At 47.8% G+C, this 24,071-nt stretch overlaps 7 protein-coding genes across 7 annotated transcripts; 3 read left to right on the forward strand and 4 right to left on the reverse strand.

Moving 5' to 3' along the window:
* Positions 1–873: 873 nt before the first annotated feature.
* PFLUO_LOCUS7869 (uncharacterized protein) lies at positions 874–1,548 on the reverse strand (the record flags this gene model as incomplete). Its single annotated transcript, XM_073785547.1, has 1 exon — positions 874–1,548. The coding sequence occupies one exon, from the start codon at positions 1,546–1,548 to the stop codon at positions 874–876; it is 675 nt and encodes a 224-aa protein (XP_073641892.1).
* Positions 1,549–9,838: 8,290 nt separating this feature from the next.
* Positions 9,839–11,908, forward strand: PFLUO_LOCUS7870 (uncharacterized protein; the record flags this gene model as incomplete). Its single annotated transcript, XM_073785548.1, has 1 exon — positions 9,839–11,908. The coding sequence occupies one exon, from the start codon at positions 9,839–9,841 to the stop codon at positions 11,906–11,908; it is 2,070 nt and encodes a 689-aa protein (XP_073641893.1).
* Positions 11,909–15,370: 3,462 nt separating this feature from the next.
* On the forward strand, positions 15,371–16,858 carry PFLUO_LOCUS7871 (uncharacterized protein; the record flags this gene model as incomplete). Its single annotated transcript, XM_073785549.1, has 1 exon — positions 15,371–16,858. One exon carries the CDS (start codon positions 15,371–15,373, stop codon positions 16,856–16,858), a length of 1,488 nt encoding a protein of 495 aa, XP_073641894.1.
* A 305-nt stretch (positions 16,859–17,163) lies between these two features.
* On the reverse strand, positions 17,164–18,225 carry PFLUO_LOCUS7872 (Autophagy protein 5; the record flags this gene model as incomplete). Its single annotated transcript, XM_073785550.1, has 3 exons — positions 17,164–17,567; positions 17,621–18,053; positions 18,106–18,225. 3 exons carry the CDS (start codon positions 18,223–18,225, stop codon positions 17,164–17,166), a joined length of 957 nt encoding a protein of 318 aa, XP_073641895.1.
* Positions 18,226–18,668: 443 nt separating this feature from the next.
* Positions 18,669–20,174, reverse strand: PFLUO_LOCUS7873 (uncharacterized protein; the record flags this gene model as incomplete). The annotated part of the gene is made up of 2 exons (XM_073785551.1): positions 18,669–19,874; positions 19,932–20,174. 2 exons carry the CDS (start codon positions 20,172–20,174, stop codon positions 18,669–18,671), a joined length of 1,449 nt encoding a protein of 482 aa, XP_073641896.1.
* Positions 20,175–21,819: 1,645 nt separating this feature from the next.
* PFLUO_LOCUS7874 (uncharacterized protein) lies at positions 21,820–22,395 on the forward strand (the record flags this gene model as incomplete). The annotated part of the gene is made up of 1 exon (XM_073785552.1): positions 21,820–22,395. One exon carries the CDS (start codon positions 21,820–21,822, stop codon positions 22,393–22,395), a length of 576 nt encoding a protein of 191 aa, XP_073641897.1.
* A 149-nt stretch (positions 22,396–22,544) lies between these two features.
* PFLUO_LOCUS7875 (uncharacterized protein) lies at positions 22,545–23,975 on the reverse strand (the record flags this gene model as incomplete). The annotated part of the gene is made up of 1 exon (XM_073785553.1): positions 22,545–23,975. The coding sequence occupies one exon, from the start codon at positions 23,973–23,975 to the stop codon at positions 22,545–22,547; it is 1,431 nt and encodes a 476-aa protein (XP_073641898.1).
* Positions 23,976–24,071: the final 96 nt, after the last annotated feature.

Consider the following 24,071-nt stretch of genomic DNA (forward strand, 5'->3'; position numbering starts at 1 on the left):
TGAACGCATATGCATTAGTTCAATTGGTATAGATCAAGGATACTCTGTGCATGAATTTGTTGGGGTCTATCTATACCCAGGAAGTTCCACATTATGCGACTAATACGTTGTGGTAACTTGAAAGGTAATTGACAACCTGGGACTGAGCTGAATATACGTAAGGCCCTTCAACTTATCGAAAGTCACATAACAACTTCAATTTGTGTATTGGTGTATGGCCAGGACGCTGGGTGCCACCTTATACATAGCGAGACGACCTACTACCCTTGACCCGGAGTAGTTGACGAGCACGTCTTGGCTGTTCGAAGCAAACATGACCCTGTTTTGCTTTAGTAAGGCCTGTTCTATATGTACCTTCGTGGTGTTAAACTATCGAGGATTGGTATGTTCGAGGACTTCAGGACAAAACAGAATATAAGATAATTACTGACACTATGAGGAAGGAATCATAAAATGGATATAGACCGTGAAAGCTTGATGGCCACAACAAGAAAATACTAACAGTGAGCTTGTAACCCTCTCCACAAAAGCAATCGAAGACACAAAAACAACAATAGATATTGGACGAACCCGTTGAACCACGTCAGTACATATAACTCCATGCTCCTTCCAGCACAGACAGGTCACTTTGCAGGATACCCTGGTCAAGCGAGACCACGATTAGAGAGTGCCCTCAAACTCAAGCGTAATTCAGACCCCATAACCGTAAAAAAGAAAAAAGAAAAAAGCAGACTGTTCTAACAACATAAGAGGGACTATGCTCAAGGAAATTTTCACCTCAGATAGAAAGATATCCATTTGACCATGCTGCGAGACGCGTTAGGCCAACGTAAAATCATTATGACGCTAAATAACCACAACGAAATTTCACCCTTAGAGCGATTGGCTATCCGAGGATTTGGTATCCCGGCTTTCATTAGTCTTCCGTCGCTTGCCCTTAGGAGGAGGGTCCAATGGCGTGCGCTTATATGTCACGGTCCTAGTCACAACCTGTCGCACGCTGACCGATTTGCCGCCCGCGCTCCTAGGAGTCTCGATGTACCGTATCTTCCAGTCTGAAGGCGAGAATGGAGATCGAAGGGTTCGTGCGCTATGAGGAGAATCTGTGACTGGCGAATAGACGCTTGATTGGGGAATGAGTAGGCGGCGTAAGCCACTAGGGAGCTTTGCGGACTGCGGACTGGCTACAGCGGGTGTAGGTGGTGGTCTTGCTGCACCGGTGGTTTTTGGACCATCCAAGGGCGACCAAATCGTGCTCTTGGCGCTTGAAGGAACTGATATTGGCGATGGGCGTCGCTTCTCAAACTTGAACTTTGGAAACTCAGCACCGGCGCTAGTCGGGCTTGTAAAGACAGGCGTAAGAGCCTTGAGGAACTCGGTATAGGCAAGTGGCGGAGTAATGGGTGTCGCGCTTCCCGGCGCGCTTTCCCCCTCAAGTTTGATGATTGGATCCGACCCAGACGTGAGAGGACTGTCATGAAGCTCAGAAGGAAACGTCATCGACTTCGGTGTTTGGAGAGGAGGTAGGATAGGCTTGGATGGAGCCATGTTGTGCAGGTGAGAATAATAAGACCCAGACAGGAAAATGGAAGACAATAGCGAGGTTCCAATAAATAATGGATCAGGAAAATAGAGGTGCAACGAAGGCCGACTGAGAATAAGAAGTGCTGCTCAACGGTCGATGCACGGCAACCCTAGTGGACACAAGATGTGCTGCGCAGACAATATAGGAATGGAGGAGTGATAGAAAGAGGAGAAGGGTTAAAAAGAAGCGAGAAGGAAGTAAGACCGCCCGGGCAGCAACTTTCAGATAATAAATCCGCGAGCAGTGATCAATTTTTCTAATCGTGGCACGAATAAGGAGACCCGCAAGTTGGGGCAGTGAATGACCTTTATCGAAGTGGGCGGAGCGGGCGACACCGTAATGTATGTATAGAACGAGCGGTAATATACCAGTATCACCGTACCAGACGGTAATGATACAGAAGGACTGGGCTAAGCTGGAGTTGGTTAGCTTCTTTGCAGCAAAGACCAGGAAAGCGCCTACCCTTTGCTTAAAAAAGGTGGCAAAATTGTAAGAAATGAAGGTGCAGGCTGCTGGTAACCGAGGTGTTCTAAGAAGAGATTCTCATCCACACCAAGGTCTCAAATGTTCGATAGTGAGAAAGCAGAAGGCGAGGAATCAGACCGGCTGGAGATCGCAAACCTTCTGGGATGGCCTGTGAGGGACGGATCTCTGAAGTTTGATGGGTTCCATCTGTGCTATAAATCCTCTTTCTTAACCGCGTGGCTACATTCAGGAGAAGGATCGGCGACTAAATTATATTGGCCGGCGCCATCTGAGGCATCCCTTGCAACCCCATTCTGCACTAAAGGCCCTGACACAGCGGGAAATTATTAGATTGTTTCATCTTCTAGAGGAGATATTGAAGCTGACTCACCCGTAGTGCTTCTCTCTGTCTAAAGCGCGCGGTTCCCCCTTAAAAAGCCGGCGCCTCGCGCCGTACCAATTTCAACTTTTGCCAAATAATACTGCGGCATGGCCGCTTCTGAAGACTCGAGACACTGTCCACCACTTTTATTGGTAAAAACAGGCGCTATGAGAAACTTAAAGAGAACCAGGCATGGTTCAAAGATATTCACGACCAAACAACAGGCTAAAGGGCTCTATGGACAATGTCGTTGTTGATATTGAACGCATCTCGACTACCTACGAGCGGCGCTTGCCCAGGCATCAGGTGGGATCCTGCAAAAAGATCCCATAAATTTGGCATCAGACCGCATTCAGGTCAGGATGCGCCCAGCTGAGATGCAAGAAATAGCATGCTGTCAGTGAGTGTGGCCTTCCTTGGAAAACGCCTATGGGTGCTCTGAAACTGCTTTTGGTAGCTGCCAAAGACGGTTGTATGTGTAGGAGGCCACAAACTTGGTTCCCGACACGATAGCCAATAGGCGGGAGCATGAAACCATTCAAACCGTGTGTACTCGGTTCGGCGTCTCGCCAGCTAGATTTGAATTTTCGCGATTGTTAAATCATTCCGACGAATTATTGGTAGTGACATTCCCCTCGGGGAGCCTAGCTCTGCTTTAATGAATTGAAATGGTTCTGGCCTAATGCTTCTCCCAGTTGCATTGCCGGCTCCGTTAAAACAATGCTCAGTGAAGTGGTTTGCAGTTCGCTGTGAGATGCAGCTTTTTGGATCTTTGATTTAGAAAATAAAGTTCTCTAGGCATAGGTGCGTGCTTTATTTGAGCACAAAATTACTGAAGCTTGCATCGGAACTCTGAGCTGTTCCGAAATGCTCGCATATTAAATAGGCCTCAGCTTAGAATCATGTGCCTATAAGGGACCATATCACATCTAGAATAGAATAAACCAGGAAGAATTGATCTGAAGCTAAGGCGAAACCAATAAATATGGGAAGGGTGTTAGACAGGAATCAATTTACTCATGAAAAAGCTCTTCCAACCTGGGATTCTTTGACAATTACTCTAGCATCCAACACTCTTCGGGCAAAGTATGGCCTGTAGTAAAACGCAGCAACAGCAAAACTAAAATAACACGACGTAACCAACAGACCCGCTAGATGGAATAATATGGTAGTTCCAGCACGATGAACAGTCACGCCCAAGAAAAAGAAAAGAATGAGTAGAAAAGCCATGCATAGCAAGTCAAATGAAAAGGGTCAAGCCCTCCGTCACATCAATAAAAACTTCCAGCCATTGCGATGCATAATGTCGCGCCAATGAACACTTTGTTTTCTTATAGATCGCATGCCGGCACCTCCCAGTTCAGGTGATAATGAAATCTCTTGCTTCACACTTGACTCATTAGAGCTATACACCTCGTGATCACTTGTACCAGGCATGGAATCATCTGAAAGTCTCCAAACTTCCTGCAAAAGACGGTGCATCCGACCAAAGCTGCCTAAGTCACCGGTGTCTCCAAGTGCAGCAGCTCGCTCGGCTAAGACACTGCGAAAGGCACAATTCTGTGTAGAAAATGCCCCAGCCATTAGTAACGGCCAGACAATTGACCTATCAAATCCATATGGACCCGCTGGAATATACTGCAGTGCATGGGTGAGGGCAGATATAAGGTTGGTGTTGCTGATTTGATGGCGGTCAAACCCTGGCACCAGACTGCAAAGATAGATGCGAGCGGCAATGCGAAATATTGAACTCATGGTTTTGGTGAGGCAATCTGGCCGGATTGCACCGTCAGGCGAATAAGGATGTTGAAGACTTGGGTCGGCGAGCTCTGTGTGCTCAAGTTGCGCACCCAAGGCAGAGACATGATGGCAGACAGCCATCTCATCAATACGCCCTTCTGCCTTCAAGGAGTCCAGGCAAGAGATCTCGGAGATGAGGTACATAATCCGATCGTCACACCCCATCAACTCTTTCAAACCGGAGGAATTGCCAATAAGGTGTTTATCGCGATAAGCGTGTGCAAATTGGGGGCTCTTTCCAAGCATTGTAGAGCCAAGGATATCGATCCAGGATGTGAGCGTCATGCTGAAAGCGGTAACCGCCTGAGGTCCGGTATCGTCATCGGAAAGGGCCATGAGTGGATGTTCCAGCCGGCTCACAAGGTTGGAAACTGCTTGGAAATGGTCGCTCCACGGAATGTCAGGTAAAGAGTCATCCGGTGCTCCGACTGAACAATGAAAAAAGATCATCGCCAAAGTGGCATCGAGAATCTGATTATGTTCAGTGTCACGGTTCAGCGCCTGGCAAAGTTGCGAAATTGCTTCATAGCGATGCCTCATAATGTCATGATCAATCTGATCAGCACTGAGACCAACGCTAGTTTTGAGATGAATTGCAGAAACACTGAGACAACAGTGCAAATAAGACTTGTTTGTCTCGAGCGAATTTAGAATTGCCTTGGCACGTGCGGTTCCGCGTTGGTGAAGTTCGAGGATAGGGAAAATCATTCTCAGGACATTGTCAACGAAATGATCTAGAAGGGGCTTGTCGTATTCCTCAACGGGAACAGTGGATGTATGCAAATATGACAAGGGAGGCCCGGTGCACTGTTGAATGAGCGAAGGGTCTAAATTCTCCACAGGCTCTGTCTGGTTGAAGCACTCTTCTTGCAGCCAATCATCTGCATGGAAAGCCGGGAGAGTAGTATGCAGTTGCGGGGGACCCATTGCACTAAATGTAGAGACAGAGGAGTCCTGTCGAAAAGGAACATTATTGACAAAAGTTTGGCTCTCGGTCCTGACGTCTACCTCCCAAGGAGCGTATTGCGCAGAGTAGGACCCGGCAGGAAGAGTGGGCGGTTGGATATGGTTTGAGGACGGATCATAGGATTTGGTGAAAACAGCGCAGTTGAAGTCGTAACCCCCAGAGAGAGACGGAGACCTCTGCGAGAAGCCACGGTTTGCCTGACCTAGATAAGCAATAAAATTAGCAGATTTTACAGTCCCTCGGGTATTTAATGCGCACCATGAAGCGAAATATGTCGGTCTGATGATTTGTGGTCTTTGATAACTTCCTTGAACTGCTCCTTTTGCTTTAGACGTCCTTCGGGAGTGCTCCACCACTTAGGCCGCATGTATTCGCACTTGAGCCCTAGATTAATGCATGTTTTGCAATCAGGGCGGCCTTCGTCGCATTTTTTTCTTCGTAACCGACAGATAAAGCAACCTAAACCTGGACTGTCAACGGCAAAGTCTTATTTTGCAAGGGGAATTAAGAATGGGAGTTAGACGGTAGTTGCGCAGCCACTGACCTGATCGTGAACGTTTATGTAGCCCGCCTGCTTCCTTGACTGTAGACTTGTCTTGCGTGGAGACGGCCCGCGCTCCAACTCCCCTCGCCAAATTGGCACCGTGTCTTGGTTTCGGCATAGTTATATCGCAGATTCCAGGCGTTGAATAATGAAAGTCAAGTTATGGTGCAGAGAAAGGAACCGGTCTGGTCAACAGACGGCGAGTAACAGGAAATTTGAATGATTGGAAAACCGCCAGCGGAGCTATTAGTCCCTGTCCGTGCAGGGTGGGCCAGAAGGAAAGACGGAGTACTTGATGTTGGAACCAACTGCCTCTCAAAGACAGAAGAAAACCAGTGATCGAGTACTTGCCACAACGATAGAATAATCTGGAGCGGAATGGTTCAGCTTGATATATTTGGAAATCGGTGGCTTTAAAGACTAATTTGCGATCTAACCTGTAGCTCCCGATGCTTCTATTTTTTGATTGAGGTGGGAAGCATTGGACGATCCAAGCCAAGAGCATGCGAACATCAGGTGGGGATCTGCAGTCAGGACAAATGACACCAAGCATGAACTAAATTTGGGAACATTTTAGACAGGGATGAATTTGCGGTGGCCGACATACGCATGGGGATTCGACCATCGAGAGCTGCGCAGGGACTGGATGGTACGTGTGATGGCTTCAGGCTCCAGAGGTCTATGGGTCGCAGCCTGCATACGAGATGCTCGGCTGAGGTGCTGATAGGCTCCCTGTCTCTCCGTCACCTTCGCTAGCTTAATCATATTTTCCTATCACACGAGTCTGTGCACCTTGGATAGTTCAAGTCACTCTCCGGGCCCCACATATCTAAAGAACAATTTCTTCCGCCAACACTGAATACTCCTAGGAAGACCAAAGACATCAGCACCTTAGGGAAGAAAACTTCGAGCCTTCCAAGGGACAGACCGATTGCTGCAATAGGGTAATATCATTAATTGTAAAGGATCAGACCGTTCTCAATCGGAGATGGAACCTTTGGCTTCGGGCGAGTCAGTTGATCACAGTAGGAGACGGAGGTGATAAGATGTACATAAGTGGAGTCACATCGTGACTACGCTGCATGCCAAGCTTCGACCTTTAAGTTATGATTGGCCAGCCTATGGCAAATCCTCGGCGGTTCGGGCACTGGGCCGGTGCGCTAGTCGGACTAGCCTGAGCAGAAAGAGAATTCACAGCCAATCGTGTGCCAGGCCGCAGTCTGTGCAGAGGCGGGGAACCTCTTAAGTCCCTTGGACCATTGCAGGATTATGTCCCTTAATTAGCAACATTTAAGCGCCATACTAACGGCTCCAAACCAAACTAATATTCAATGTTATGTTGAATTAACTTGCACTAATTTATCCTACATAGGTCGAAATTGCTATTAATAACTTCTATCTAATTGCATCAAATGCAAGTCCAGAAAATAAACCCGCACTAATTAGTCGTATTTTTAGGTTATTGATCCAAATGTAGAAATTGCTTTCGACGTAATCAAGCCAAATTTAGTATCAGATTTCTTCAGCTCGCGAACTCGGAAAGCAGTAGTGACATTTCATCCATTGTGCTTGATCAACCTGTTCTATGCGGCACAAACTGATCTGTCCTATGGAAAACCGCCCCTGGCCAATATGCTTCTTGTCCATCGTGATGAGTATTTGCAAATACATTAGTAGTAAGGAGTGAATTCAAAACTCTTTATTGACTTTCCTCTGTCGATATGTCGATGCTGTGAGGTCGAGAGACATCGGCAACATTCAAATCACCGTTATCCACTATCGAATTACTGCGATGTTCTCGGTGGTGTGATTGTATGCATTGTTGAGCGCACAATAAGATAAGCTTTCTGCATCGGGATTATTTGCCAATGGCAATATACATTCTGGGCCTTGTCTCTATGCAGTCTTTCTCAAGCCAATCTCATTGAATCATCCATACTCGAATATTACATTATTGAATCTACTTGGATTACAGTGCACCATCCGCCGGGCCGGCCAAGTCCCCAGTGTTCAATATCTTGCCCTAATATCTAGCAGATTACCAGATATCAAGCCAATAACACTATTCTAGAGCAAATATGAGTGTGTCTAGTGCCAGTCTCTTTCCGAATACCTGGCCCTGCGTCACACAACCTACAATCGAAGCCGGTTTAGTTCACGGGTCTTGTTTTGAAATATTTGATTTTCAAGGATTAGGTACTTCCATAGGTTTCTTCTCGTCATCATAAATCCCTTTCAAATAGGCCTCTGGACAACTCACCGTATGTTCACTATTTTCCGCAATGCATGCATGCATGCAGTTTTGTTTCAGACGGGGGAGAGACAATTATCTGAATTACGGAATCTGTGCACTAGCAGACACACAAGATAAAGGAAAAGTATACTACCAGAGACCCAATGGAATATACTGATTTCCTCGAGCCCATGGTAAATATCATTACCACACCGCCATGTTGGGTTATGCCTTTTCGATGTCTAAGTTTGAAAATATATAGTCAAGCGGAAGCCGTGCCATTTTTTGAGCAAACACGCATTATGAATATAGGTAAGTTATTTCATTAACGATATCAATGTTAGCCAAAAAAACCTCTGAAGTGTTTCTAGAAAAGATGCATTGAATGCCCAGTTTCCCTGAAGCGGTCGGTCAACTTTGAAATGAGCCGAGCGACATCGGCCACAACGTGAGGAGCCACGCAGCTGAAAATTTTCATGAAACTGAAATTTCATCTTAATGATGTCAATCGGCCTTCTGTAAGAAATGCAGGCATGACAGATAAAATATCAGCATTAATGGTGGGCATCCATGGAGAACGACTCGACTAATCTGACCATAATCATTCTGAACTCTCTATTCTTGGAAACATTTTACCCCCTATTAGCTGTTTGCTACTATTATTGTACCATTAAATACGTCCCGAAGACTAATTTGCAAAAATTTTGCCCGTGTGTGATCGTCCCCGGCCAGCTGCCTTAGCGCCGTTGTGACGAGTGATGCGGACCACTGGACGTTGCTACCTCAACCGCCCGGTGGAGCTGGGAAGATGGAGACCTCATAGCCTATGAAACTGTGCCAAACTGCCCTGACGGCATTAGCGTCGTTTTTACCAGCCTCTGGTAGCCTTTTACCACCCTACTCTTGCGTGAGCGTCCCGCCGAAGAGACTCTGCATCGTGTGGGTTGCATCTCGCATGCCCAATCGGAGGAAGGAGGGGCTGGTTGGGCGTTAATCACTTTAAGCTGCTAGCCAATAATTCTTTTGCACACGACTGGGTAGCTTGGCTCGGTTCTTCCTAACGACCCTGGTAGCCCGTCATCTCATGCAAGTGCAGAGACAATCTGTCACATCCTTCGAAGTAAACGACATCGCCTCTGTGATTTATTTTTTTTTTACTTTTTGCTGTCGCTTTTTTTGGCAGTCCCCCGGTTTCGCTCACGCTGGACTCGAATGGTACATACATATAATCCGAAACATCCCGTCCAACGTCTATCCCATACCCAAATTCTCCCCACTGTGTCCCAGTTTGCCTGCGTACTTCATGCTGGACTGAAGTACGTCGTCTTGGCCTAAATCGAAGACCTCAGCAAAGGATTATCTTTCTTTAAGTCGCTTATCATATTTGAATATACTGCCCAGACCAAGTTCTGTATCTGGCAAACGGCCCGCCATTAACAATGGTAGGAAAGGACTTATTTGATGCGGCACGCATATGATGGCTAACGGTATATCCAGGCTATGTACGAGAGCTCCATGTTATCTTTTCAACACCTCTCTGAGAAGAACAACGGGCTTATTAGGGTCCCCCGCACCACTCGCACTCGGCCTTTATCAAACGGAACGGAGATTCTGGATACGGATTCTGATTCCGACTCGCCAGAAGAATTTCCCGACGACGCCCCATGGAGGAGCGTTCACTCTGTACGGCCATCTCTCCGTTACTTTCCTCCTTCGTTGCAATACTAACATAGTTTCGACAGCTGGGATCCGACAGTGTGACTACCGCTTCGACGCCAGACGACATCAGGACCCCAGATTCAAATGGACTCAATGGCTACCACTTCCAAATTGATGAAAAAGAGAACACGGTTGCTGGCCCAATGGGCCCGCACCTCTTTCGTCTGTCAAACGGGTCTATTGACGTCAAATCTTCACTGGAGGTCGATTTACTGTTTCAAGACACACCGAACAGCGCCACGATACCATTGTATACCTCGGCTTCCAAGCTAGGGCTAGACAGGAGAGACACTCCGGTCCCCGCAAATGTGGTGTCCACCGAGGGAAAGACGCATCACTTCCAGGACAGGTCCGTCGGAAAGACTTCCTCGACATTAGGTGAAATCAGTGTCAGCAACTGGACCCCAGAGGATGTTGCGATATGGATGCAAAAGCAGAATTTCGATGAAAATATCGTCGAGAAGTTCTTCATTAATGATATCTCGGGTACCATTCTCCTGGAACTCCAGTCTGAAGACCTAAAGGAGCTTGATATATCGTCATTTGGCAAGCGTCATCAATTAATGAACTCGATCCGCTATCTACGAAATAGCGTAGTGGCCCAACCTATGGATATTCAACCGGCCGCTCAGCAGAATCCCATCACACGGGAGGCTACGCCTCAAACCACAATGGCTGATGTTGGCAGCAGTTGCGGAAGCTCTGATGGGGACAAGAACAGCGAGAAAAAGCAACCTCGCCAAGGTCGGCAACGGAAGCGGGGCCCTAAGGAAACGATTGTGCCAGAGGACTCGGTTTCAATAGTCGGCATTGAGCAACTTCTGCCGAGAATTCATAAATGTTACAAGGGCGAAGAATGTCGCAAGTGGCAGAAACAGCAAGCAAAACTGTCTCGTCTCGGCCTCTCGATAGAGTCACTTGGGGGATCCGTTCTCGTGACGGGTGACCCAGGCAATGCTACCACTGCCCCCAGCCTTGTCAAAAGCCCCAAATCAGATGTTACCCCTTCTATTGTTGCATCATCGGACGCTTTGGGACCCAACCGAAACAGTCATGTTCAACTTTCCGAGGAAAAGCTTCACGATGTACAACTACGAGACCCCCAGGAGAATGTGCGTAACTACCTCAACTTTCAGCGGCTGAGCCGACTGCAGCCTGCGCAAGATCCCGCCACTCCTCCAAGGGACGCAATTCCTTCTCCGGAGGCCGAGTCCCCAGCAACTTTGGCAGAAAACCTGCGTCATCTTCCCAAACTCCGTATCCCAAGCATTCATGTTGAGTCTCTGAGAAATTCAACTCTTTCACCCGGACAGCGGACTGTAACGCCTTCCATGGGGAAGAAGATATCACAAAATCCATACGTCTCTGCCTTTTCTCCATCAGAGTTTTATCGCCAGGACCCGCACTATGGACAATCTACTCCGTTTTCTGAAATGGATGTTCCTTTGACAGCCATTCCAATCGGACTCGTCGAGCGAAATTTCTCTCAATCGGTACCTCCTGATATGAGATTCGGAAACCATGGGTTTGAGATGCCCGATCCAGTTGCTCGTCCAATGTCAACAAAAGCCGAAAATAACCGAAGAAACAATAGCTCGAACAATATTCCTACTTTGGCTCGTCTTGACGAAGGTCAAGTTCTGCGGCCGATTGAGACACCTGAGGATCTCGATCGTACGCCTCGTGCCAATAACGGCCGTGTGAACCCATTTAATACTTCAGGAGAACACTCTAACGACATTATCCACCAAGGCTGGATGAAGAAGCGCAAAACAACCCGTCTTTTGCGGCACGAATGGGACGAGCACCATTTTGCCCTTCGGGGCACTCAGCTTGCGATGTACGAAGACGAAGGTGCCACTCATCGTGACTCCAAAGCTCTCGAGCATATCGATGTCGATGATTACGCTGTGGCTTGCTCTTCACTTGCGTCTAGTTCCAAATTGACTGCTGCATTCAAGAAGACTGTGCTCAAACGCAAGGACAACACGCATGGAGACACTGCATTTTCATTCTCTCTCATCCCTTCTCTAAGCAATGCAGCGAGTGGTACCGACCGCAAATCTATCTTCACCAACGGCAAGTCACATCATTTTGCCGTCAAGACGCGGGACGAACGCATCGATTGGATGCGGGAGCTCATGTTGGCTAAGGCTCTTCGAAGGGGTCGCGAGAGCGGCGCCTCCCTGAACGTGAATGGTAATGCCATTTAAGATCCATCGTTCTTGCTTTCTTCTACATTTTGTTTCATTTTACTTTGCTCTATACCCCGCCATATTCAAGCAGGCACCATGCATGAAATTCGGTTCCAGTCTCTATTCTTGTATCATGTCTCACGAGTCTACGAATCACCTTTGGTGGAAGGATAAATATCTTTTCCATGTGGCACTATCACTTTTTCCGTCTTTTCTCCTTTGCTTTTTACGTTTTGCATGTGTCTCGTAGGGGATGAGGCACCGGAATTAGATGCATCTTCGGCGGAATAAAGATTTTTACCAATTCACTAAATTCGATCCTCACGGTTCGAAGATAAACTGCTAGGCAATATGAAGAACATTCTGACTTTTTTTCGGAACAAATTCTGTGTAACATTAGCTGGCTTCTGTTAAGCCCCAAAAAAGAAAAGAAAAGTAAAGACAGTCCTTCTTTACGACGTATTATCCATGTGACCGAGTAAGCACATAGGCGAGTATATTGACGGTGCGTGTGATCAATAGCATTGCTCTCGTGATATTCCGTAAATACCCCCAGTGGGCTGATATTGTATCGCAAATACAGTGTTTCGGCTGCCGCCGCTCATGTCAGCGCTAAAAAAGGATCTAGTTATGGAACTGACTTGCTATTGGCCACTTGAGTACACAGGGCTGGGCCTGGGCGCTTAGACACACATGGAGACTGGCACAGTGATGGGACGAAGCAGCATGATCGTGATCACACTGCATAAGGCCACCACTACTACGTACTAGAGTTTGATATCATACGTGATGGAGAATGAAGCGCCATAAGTTACACTAACCCTCCATCGCTGGTTTGGGGGAATTTCAACGCGTTGTTGTACGTCCTGGTTTAGCCGCCTACCTAGCGTTGAAATCCACAGGATAGGAAGAAAAGGAAACTTGAACTGATGATACTGCACTTGGTCGTAAATACAGTGCTTTTTTTGACGGGCGAGGGCCGTGGATTATGTACAGCGGTGCGTTGGTCAAATGCACTTCTTGCTGCGTCAGCGTTCCTTACTCCTTGATTATTTTTACCGTCAAATTTTAAACTGTCTAAAGCGCTCCCTTTTTTTTTTTTTTTTTTTGAGCGATCGAATCGATGCTTGAGGGGTTTTGATACTATCGTCACCTCTCCGAATCATGGTGGGCATCGCATCAGTTCGCGCGAACCTCGCCAATGTTGCCCGAGGCACACGCGTGGCTATGCGATGTCTGAATGGTGGAAGGGACTCGCATGACTCTTCTTCCAAGGCTTTGCTATTGTTGGTCGACATTCTAGATCTTCTATATCGCATCAAGGATGAGATTAGCTGGGCCGAAGAGAAATGGTTCGTCGGTTTTGATCGCCTTCGGGCGCTCAGCGAACTTCTCGAATTGTTTGAGTTGAACATAAAGTCATTCGAACTCTACTTTCAACCAGGTGGAGTCGGAGTGTTTTATTTCAGGAAGCACCTCCTAGAAAAGACATATATCCCAAGACTTGAGCAGTACAGGACCATGTTTTTGCTTTCCATGCAGCCAGACTCAAAGTTAGAGAGTCCTTCAAACCGGTGATTTGTTACAAGTGTTTATATTAACACATTTACTAGGGAACGCTCGTCTTTAGACGGACAGATCAGAGAGATTCTGAGAAATTATCGAGATATCGAGACCGGTGCGCAAGCGAACAATGCCTGGTAATCATTTGAGACCTGGTTTCTGACTGGTAGCATATAGCAACCGTGAAAGTTGATCTCAAATTTGAGGAAGATGCTTTAAGCCTAACGAGTCGACTCTCATCGAAGTATTTCGGCACTCTCGCAGATCTTTGCAATAGACGACACCAAGGAACGTGCTCGTGGATATTTGAAAATCTCAATTACAAGCAGTGGTTGCTGGGCTCCATCAGGACAATCTACTGTATTGGACCACGTATGTGCCCCAGTTATACCTCTGGCGAGTTTGGAGATTCTTGCTGACTTTTCTAGCGGGCGCCGGGAAGACCTTCTTGTCGTAAGTTCACTTCAGCGTGGATCAGGATGAGCGTGACAAGAAGCTGATTAACAATTAGTTCCGCAATTATTGATTCTCTCCAGAGAACTTTCACTTCCACGGACGTCGCCACTGTGTTCGTATTCTGTCAAGAAGAGAACGGAAAGAATCAAACATCAATGGATATCTTGAAAAGCATCCTAGCCCAATTGGTGGATCGTAAACGCAGCCTATCATACGCAACGTCTTTACTTTACAAGTCTGAGTCCCTTGCTAAGGGAAGCGCCTCGCCAAAGGCGTATCAGAATGCTATTCGGGCTGAAATCATACGATTTTCGAAAGTCGTTTTCGTGATTGATGGACTTGACATGGTGTCTGATAAGGAACGACTCTTGGGTCGCCTACAAAAGCTTCCTGAGCAGGCTCAATTGTTAGTCACACTCCGAGAAATGAGTGATCTCAAACCAGTGGAGAGCTTTGCATACGTGTGTGTCTCTGCTCCGCCAGAAGATATTCGCTTGTATACACTTTCCCGAACCCGCACCGATCGGAGCTTCCGTCACATATTGGGCGAGACTTCAACAAACTTGAATCTGCAAGAGGACATTGTTCACTCGGTGATTAAAAAATCGCATGGAGTGTAAGTGCTACAAGAAAATGTTTCTAAGTGAGCCTCAGATCTGACCCCACATATCCAGTTTTCTTCTTGCGAAGCTTCATCTTGATCTTCTATCGCGATATACGAATCGCAGTCTTCTTGAAAGATCCTTAAGGCACCTCACTGAGAGCCTTGGAGAAGCATACGGTGAAGCAATGAAGCAAGTTGTGAGTCAAAGCGCTTGCGTTACTCGTTACATTTATTGGACACTTTACGCATTCAGACCTCTCTCCATTTCAGAGATGAGGAGTGCAATACCCGAATGTGATTTGATTAACAAGTCGGAATCAATGACCTTCGAGGAGAGGCTCCAAACGCAGAGTGCCGGACTATTAACTGTCGACGCCTCGACAGGAAAAGTTCGTCTCGTTCACAGAACAGCAAAAGAGTACCTTGATGGGCCAGCATCTAGGGTTTTCTTTCCCGGCGCACAGAAAGACATGGCGGAAGTTTGCCTCAGCATGATTAGCCCCGACGAGGTTATTGACGAGTGCTATCTAAATACCTGCATCCCGTCTCGCACCTTTGAAAATGGATTCCTTGATTATGCGGCCACTTTCTGGGGGCTCCACGCGCGTGAAGTGGCCGAAGAAGAGCAGACAATACAGGTGTTAATCAAAACTTTTCTCAACAAGCTTCTTTGGAGGCGGCCTCCTCTCGACATCCCCTTAGAAAGAGAAAGCGGGACACCATCAGCGCTCGGGATAGGCAAATACCCCAGCGATTGGAGCGGCCTTCACATTTTGGCATTTTTTGGAATCCCAGGAAAGTCAAAAAGACTTCTGGACCAGGGAGCAAATATCAATTGTCGAGATAACTCTCTGGGGATGACACCTCTTCACTGTGCCGCCTGTGCAGGAAACGACGAGATGGTCGAATTTTTGCTTGAGAACGGCGCAGACGGTAATGTGGTAAACGAGGATGGTCGAACTGCCTTACATCTTGCGACTCAATATGGCCACAGGAAATGCCTGAAGATCCTTTGTTCTCGACGCGTCGAGACACAAATAGTCGACAACCAAGGTTGGACAAGTCTTCATGTCGCCGTGGGAACGGCAACGGACGAATCTACAGTTCCTCTTCTCGTTAAAAACAAGGCAGATGTGAATTTTCAAAACCCTCAAACTGGAAACACCGCGCTCCATTTAGCAGTTGAATGGAGGAGGCCCCGTATAATTCTTTTTCTTCTTGAAAAGGGGGCAGCGATTGACATCCTCAACAACGAAGGTCTCACACCACTTCAACTGGCAGCAAATATTGATAATTGCGAAGGGATTTCTCTGCTTCTGCAAAGATGCGCTCATGTTGAAGCACGCTCCCTCTCTGGCCCAACCGCCTTGCAATACGCCTCCTGGAAAGGACATTGGATTGCATTTGATCTGCTGGTCATTGGTGGGGCGGATATCAATGTTTGGAATAGGCAAGGCGAAACTTTACTTCACGAAAAAGCGCGCTACGCGTCAAGTGTGTCAATTGCCTGCAAGCTGTTGGAAGAAGGAGCAAATATCGAAGCTCGTACATCTCAGGGGTACACGCCTCTACAATGTGCTGCTATCTCAGGCAACAAGACCATGTTTGAGTTTCTTCTCGGAAGAGGTGCAAAAGCGGACATCGAAACTGCCAAAGGGGAGACGTTGCTTCACATTACTCCACCTGCCAACTCGGATTCACTTGATATATTAAAGATCGCTCTGGATCAGGGCCTTAACGTCAACGCAAGATCTACCCAAGGCTGGACACCTCTTCACCAGACTGTTCACATGGGTACCGGTTCTCCTGACCATGCTTCTGACAAGACAACAGAGTATGTGAGGCTTCTTCTGGACCATGGGGCATCAGTAAATGAATTCTCAACATCTGCTGCAGCGGAAACCCCCCTTCATCTTGCAGCCAAAGCACCCATGCTACGCCCATCTGTCGTCAGTCTTTTGATACGAAATGGATCGAATATCAACGCTGTGAGCGGCTATGGCAAAACGGCCCTGCACTTGGCCGCGGAGCGCGGCCGGGAATCAATACTTCGTCTCCTACTTGACGCCGGTGCAGACCTTTCTGTCAACATCCCGCCAAGTCGTACAGCAAATACGAATAATGACGGAAACGGAGAGTCGCCCATAACGGCAATTGACTTGGCAAAAAAAAACCCCTTCGGGATGTTGTTGTTTGATGAAGAGGGAAAGCTAAGACCAAAGCCTAAACAAAACAAGCGAGACAGTACATCCACTATAATTGAGGATCTTGATTCGGATTTTAACGATTGGGAGGCTGCAGCTTCCACGTTGGTTGGCAGCGAGAACCAATACGTTGCGGTGTAAAGCAAAAGATACTAATTCTCATTATGGTCTTTGCTCCGTCATTATTCTATGTTTTCATACCATGATACCCGAGTGACGAAGCGCTGTGTTCTTTGTCATGTCATTAAGCGATTGATAACCAAGTTTACAATTTTCGTTCCATTCCTCGCGAATGTGCTATCTCTTCTAGGATCTGATGCAGGCGTAGACAAGAGCGGGAGCTAGGACCCATCGCTTGCAGGTTTTCATTTCTTTCCGTATTCATGAACTGGGTCTTACTATGCACTACGTTGATAAGGTAACAGCCTTGCCTACCAGAGCTGAACTCATCCCATCATGCGGACAACAAGATAGGCCCATCCATCTCCATAAGCGGAGCTTCTCACAACCTCCTCAATGGGCGCAGACAGGGGAAGAACTGCGCCATGCAAGACCGGCTTTGCCAGAACCGGAGTTCTTCGACTTGGAAAAAGATTCGGGAGCAACGTATGTAAGACAGTGCCCACCGTCTGAGGCTGCATGCTTGGACTACTGCGAGAACTTATTGACTGACTGGACTGAATACTCGAGGCAGGTATAAATGGGGGAAGCGGAGATTGTACCACTTTCAGCGACCCAGATTCGGCATCCGGTGGTAGCGGCAGGAAGATTCGGATTGGTACGTTGCGGAACGGTTGTGATGGCGGTGGCAGGAGAGTGTTGGAGATTCGTTGAAACGAGGAGAGATTCACTTTCAGCAATGTCAGGCACGAATAGCACATGGGCGGCAACTTGATGTCTCACCGTCTTCAACAGCCTTCCATAGGCCAGATGAATCTTCCTTAGAGAGACTCATGATCCCTTTCGCCGTACCATTCCGAAGAAAATCGGCCTCCTTGACACTGTTGATAAAGGCATCATTCATAACCATACCATCGGCATCAAGCCGAACAAGATCTTCATCGGGCCAGTTGCTAAAATGCACAGTCAGACGCCAGGGTAGTGAAGAGCCGCTTTCTGGAGAATCTTCGTCTCTCGAGCTGGTCCTCGTGGCGGGCTCGACTCCGGCGTAGAGATCAAACAAAAGACCAATGGGATAGTGCCATTTGAGTGGCACGTCCTCGAAAGCAAACCAGCCATCATGAGACTGAGAATGAGGCTCAATTAATGAGGACGAGAAGAATGCCCGGAGTTTGGGCAGTAAGGACGGTAGATAAGATACTCGAGGATAAGATATCTGGCGGGGAATTAGTTCCACTCTGCCCGGAACATTGAATGCATAAAGATACAAGATATGGGTCTGTTTGGTCGAATGTGCGACTTTCTGACGGAGCAAGGACAACTTCTAGTGGTACTCGCCCATCCCAGACATTTTTCTGGATGAAGGCAAGAGAAGCCGGGTTCTCCATTTTGATATCAGAAACGACCCGTGTACTGGGCTAGTCCACCTGGCCTCTACAATCCAGTTAGCTCTCAATGAGAGTGACAGATTTACAGTGCATATGAAAAAGGCAGTTTATGCCAACTTGCCTTGAGTCGGTCTCGGAGACAGCCCGCGACGTGTGTTTGTCACCGATCGATAAGAATGCCCCGCTTCAGCCACGATCATGATCGGGAGGAATGAGTGATCAAGTGAATCATCCCAGGGGAGTGTCAAGACTTTTAAGCACCGGAGAAGCCCGTGTGTGTACCGAGCTGCGGTGGTGAGCGTGTGTTGACGGAGCATGGATTGGATTGGCCGAGCCTATGTAAGAGGCACGGGAAGGATCACGTGGTTGTTTTATGCCTGAGGCTTCAATGTTTGCGAAGCCCAATTGTTTTGTTTTGCTACCGACTACTTCATCCTAAATACTTACGCGATGGGGTTCAAGGTGGGGCCAGCAAGCAGATCTTCCAATGCACAGATATCCTCGATATCTTCCAAGCCCAACACCAGTTTCTCGATCATGTCTCTCCTCTGATCATCGATGACCTCCGAGGTGTATCGCCTGAATTTGTCCAAGATGTCCTCATTTGACAGACCAGGATCCACATCTCTGGGAGCTCTCAATGTTTCAGTGATGGAGTCCCCATTTGCAACCGTGACGGTGACGCGTTGCTCATATTTCTCGCCCAGCTGCGGGGTATGGAAGCACTCGGTCTTGTTCACCAGTTCCCAGATAATGTCCCGATCCAGCAGATCTTGGTGAAATTCATGTGGTGTGACCTGCCCATCCACGAGTTGGACAGCTGCGACGTATGCACAACTCATCTGCGCACCAAGCGCCGTAAGAGGCCGGTGAGCTTTCCATCCTCCGTGCTTGAAAGCCGCCTCAGACATCTCGATCTCGATGCTTGTAATGTTTTTGAGGTCAGATAGTTTGTCTCCATACTTCTTTTGCAGCGCTTCAATTGTGTCAATGGTACCATGCGTTCCCGCCATGGAAGCATGGGACTTGACTCGGATAAAATCCGACTGCCATGTTTGGCCGAGCCCTTTGGTCAATTCGTCGACTAGATATGGAGGTTCCTTGCCGGAACCCTGCCCAAACACTGCCAAGTATCCACCGTATGGCTCTTCGAACACATTCTTGATGCCTGTATACCCTCCCTCTGCCATCAGAGCAGCAAAGAGTCCATTGCGGGAAGCAAATCCATGTTGCATGCGCTTCACGTCACTCCCAAACTGAGCTGACATCAGGCCGCAAGCTTGTGTGCAGGCAATACCTAGCGCATCCTCGATGGAATCTTTTTCAAGACCGAGTAATTTACTGACTGCGCCCGCGGAAGCAGCGTGTCCGAATGTGGTGCCTGAGTGCCAGCCTCTTGTGAGCATGTGGCTTCCATACAGACACAAGCCGACTCGAGGCCCTATTTCATAGCCGGTGATAGTCGCGAGTAAGAAAGACTTGCCACCGAGTGGGGCCGAGCCATTGGCTTTTCTCTGTCTCGCAGCTGCGAATATTGCAGGCAGCAGAATGGAATTGGAATGCAGGGGCGCAAGAGCATGCCAGTCGTCCATCTCAAAAGATTGGATTTCGGTACTGTTTATAAGAGCTGCTGGCAAAGCTCCCACTTTCTGTAAACGATGTTAATTAGGTTCACTGGTGCTGAACCATTTGGATCCTTGGGCTACCTTGTCATACCCCCACACAAGACAGTCACCAGCTGGCTCCATTGCAAATACAGCTTTTGTGGCTTTCTCCACCCACGGAAGGTGGGCACCGACGAGCGCACAGCAGAGGCCATCCAATATCAAGTATTTGGCCCGTGTTTTCACTTGCTCGGGGACATCATCGAGTGATAGACGATTAATCCAGGAACATAGTTGCTTTGTCGCGCCTTCGCCACTTGAAGGTTGATTCGGTGGAGAGACCATTGTGTTATACTGTTTGACAGGAGTGATTATCGTAGCTTATTAGAGTCGGTCGCCTTAAATATGCAGTGCGGAGCGATGAAAGACAAAGCGGAGCCGGGAACGGGCCGGCAGGCGGCGAGAATGAGATTCCTCGCCGTACACGGCCCGAGAATATCACCCAACAACTTTCTCCACATGTGACTCGCCTATAGCTACTTGGTTCTAGCAGTATTTATATGAGGATTTATGCTAGTCACCATAATTTTTGACAGGAATTTTGCGTGGAAAAGTACTTCGTCTGTCGACTGCTGGAGAATGTCAGAGCCTGCTTTCCTTGAGATCCTGCTTAACCGGTTTCCCCGACTCAATGCCCGATCAAACGCGTGAAATTTGTCTTTCAGAATGGTATTGATCTTAAATATGGATAGTAATATCAGAAATTATGTGATGGTGCTATGTAGGTTAACCTAATCTGTCAACCACTTGTATGTTTTGAGACACGCTTGCGGACAACTCCAACGAATACAGAAAGATGGACTGTTCGGGAACACATTGCTCGATTTTAGGTATCTTAGGTTTGATTTTGAGATTGACTTCTTCTGTGGAACAATGTGAATCTGGAAGGCGGCAGTCGACGGCACTCGACAGCTTGTCAGCGCCCCAATGACAACGCTAGCCAATTATCCGGCTTACATTCAACCGGATTACCCGCGAATAGCTGCTGACTGGCTATAAATTAATCGTTGGCAAGCTTCAAACTGAGAACAAACCATTCCAAATAGATTCAATTCACAAAAATGGATCAATCTCAGTACTGGGTCCATACCTGGACCGCAATGCCCATGCTCGCCGAGCCAGACAAGCTCCCCCCCAAGGCATTCGTAAGTAATTATAGTTATCTACGAGCAAATTGACCCACTATTTCTAAGCTGCAAAGGTTCGAGATGGGATAATTTTCCCCAACACGACACTTCGTCAAACCCTCAAAATCACACTTGGTACAGAAAGATACCTACGTCTGCGTTTCTCCAACGCATTCGGCACAAATGATCTAACAATCACCCAAACGGTCATCGCTCTGTCAAGCAAAAATTCTTCAGGAAGTAGTGAATTCGAATCCCATACATTACAGAAAGTCACGTTCGATGGCGGGCTAGAACAAACAACGATTCCGGTCAGCGCGCAGGCAGTGTCCGATCCGGTCGATTTTGGGTTTCCACTGCCACCCCATACTGTTCTCAGCGTCAGTTTGTTCCTAGAGAAGGGACACGATGATGAAAACGGAATTACTCTCCATCCTGGAAGTCGGACGACTTCGTTTTGCGCGCTCGGGAATCAGGTGTCTGAGAGCACGCTGACGGATCCTTCTGTTGAGGAAGTTGAGCATTGGTAGGTTCCATTGTATATCATGACTATGCAAGAGATTGCTTACTGAGTGGGTTAGGTATTATATCAGTGGAGTCGAAGTCTTGGCTGATCGCAAATCGCGCGCATTTGCCATAATAGGAGATAGTATAACGGATGGCAGGCAAAGTACGACCAATGGCAACGACCGGTAAGACTTTGTGCTACAAACATACGATGCCAAGGCAATCAATACCAATGCTCATAAAATGCATATTTTAGTTGGCCTGACCTACTTTTTCCACGCCTCCAGTCAAATCCAATGACTGGCTTCATCTCAATTTTGAACCAAGCAGCCGGCGGAAACCGAGTCCTAGCAGATGGGCTGGGACCAAATGTTCTCAGCCGCCTCGACCGTGATATTCTCTCTCATTCAGGTGTGCAGTACGTTCTCATCTTCGAGGGGGTGAATGATATTGGTGTCGCCGAAGCGAATGAGGAAAGCCAAAAGATCATTGGGGATAGACTGATTGCCGCTTATACACAAATTGCGACGAGAGTGCATGCACATGGGATTTCAATTTTTGCTGCGACTATTACACCCTTCGGACGGAGAAAGGGCGAGATCGTGATTGATGCAGAGGCGGAGGGGTTTTCGCCATATTCGGATCCGCTTCGGGAGGTGACAAGACAGAGGATTAATGAGTGGATGCGCAGGACTGAAGTGTTCGATGCAGTAATTGATTTTGACAAAACCTTGAGAGATAAGGATGACACTTCGATATTGGCAAAGGAGTTTGATTCGGGGGATCGTTTGCATCCAAATGCCAAAGCTTTCAAGGCGTTGGCGGATGCGTTTCCGTTGCATATTTTTCGAAGTTCAATTTCGCTAAATTGATCAACAAAACGGGATGTACTGCTTTCTGACTTGGTGGTCACAATATGCACAGATTGGGCTCTTAGAGTTTAAATCTTACTGGCATAAGGTAAAACTTAGTATACACACTATCTCGTAGACGAGACATGCCAACAGTAAAAATCCATCAATCACACAGCCACAAAGCTAACCATCGACCAAGCAGGAATCTGAGCTTGGAAAAAGCCATCTTTTGCTGACTTGATAGGCGTCAGACGCTCCAAGTCATACTCATTGTTGGTAATGAAAGGCTGGATAGGCACGCCCGACTTCAGGCCACCAATCTGTACGCTGATCTCAACATCCGCGTCGCCCTGGTTGAGCAGCTGAGTTGCAATAACCCCGTTGTAATTCTTGAACGAGCTGACAGTCACATTGGCATTTGAGCTATAAGCCTCAATTCGCCGAGCACCAGGGCGCACAAACTTGCTGAATTGCGCGAAAGCCCAGAACCGCTTCGAGGGTTGGACCTCATTGTTGATGAGATTGATTAGAGCACTGTTCGAGGTCGAATTTTCGGCACCAATCCAATATAGGAATGCACTGGTTCCAGCATCTCTCATGGAGACTTGAATGTGATTAGCCCAGGTCATGCCCTCCCCGGGACCACCATTGTCATAGAAGGTGAAGGGCGTGTAGCCACCGCTAAGATCCGCCCACTCGGTCAACCAGGTTTTCTTGTTGGTGCTGAGGGGATAGGTGGGAGCAGAATCATAGCCATGTCCAGTCACCGCGTCGATGTAATCAATGGCTGGGTCCGGACCAGCCTGAAGACCAGGCAGCATAGCTTCTTGGTCATCCCAGCCGATACCGTCGCAGCAATTGATCTTGAGGTCGAGACCAGATTTCTTTATAGTCTTCGCTAGCACATGAACAAAATCGGCCGCCTGGGTGCCATTGGAGAGCATCCCCGCGTAGGTCGCTGCAAACTGGGGCTCGTTCAAAAATCCCAGATGAGTGACGCGAACACCAGACTCCTGGTAGAAGCGTGCATACTGAACGAGATAATCGGCATACGCCTGCATCCAGTTGCCGCTAGCACAAGGCTCATTGGTCACGCCGCAGAGATATCCACCGTTGTTCTCGTCATCGTTGGTTTTCATGTAGCCCGGGGCAGACCAGGCATCGGCGTAGAGGGTCTGGAGACCACGTTTGTAGGCTTGCTGGGCAAGCGGGAATTGACCACTGTTATAATGATCCCAGGTATAATGAGGCTTTGCACCGGGAACACCAGGATTGGTAGGCTCGATAGAGTTCATGAAGTTGCTCTCAGAACTGTTGCTAGAGCCGATCCCATTGCGCAAGATCGTGAAGCCCGCACCGAAATCTTCGTCGTAGAGAAGGTTGAGGACGAGAGTCTGATTAATGGCGGGCAGACCATACTCGCCAAAAATGTCTTCAGCACGCTGAAAGGCTTGAGATGCACCAAATCCATCGACCTCTTGGAATTGAATGTGTGGATTGACGGAGACAGACACACGAGACGATGGTGCGGAAGCTGCTGTAACTCGAGCAACCAGCGCATTGAGGAGAAAGAGATTGTCAATAATCGAGAGCGTCATTTTGGCCGCTGTTCAGGGATGGAACTTTAGTTCAGGGGATTTTCATGCAATTTATTCAGTGATAAGTCAATGGAAGTGGATTCCATATATTACATC

This window comes from Penicillium psychrofluorescens (genome assembly GCF_964197705.1).
Source record: "Penicillium psychrofluorescens genome assembly, chromosome: 5".
In the NCBI taxonomy this organism is placed as follows: Eukaryota; Fungi; Ascomycota; class Eurotiomycetes; order Eurotiales; family Aspergillaceae; genus Penicillium; species Penicillium psychrofluorescens.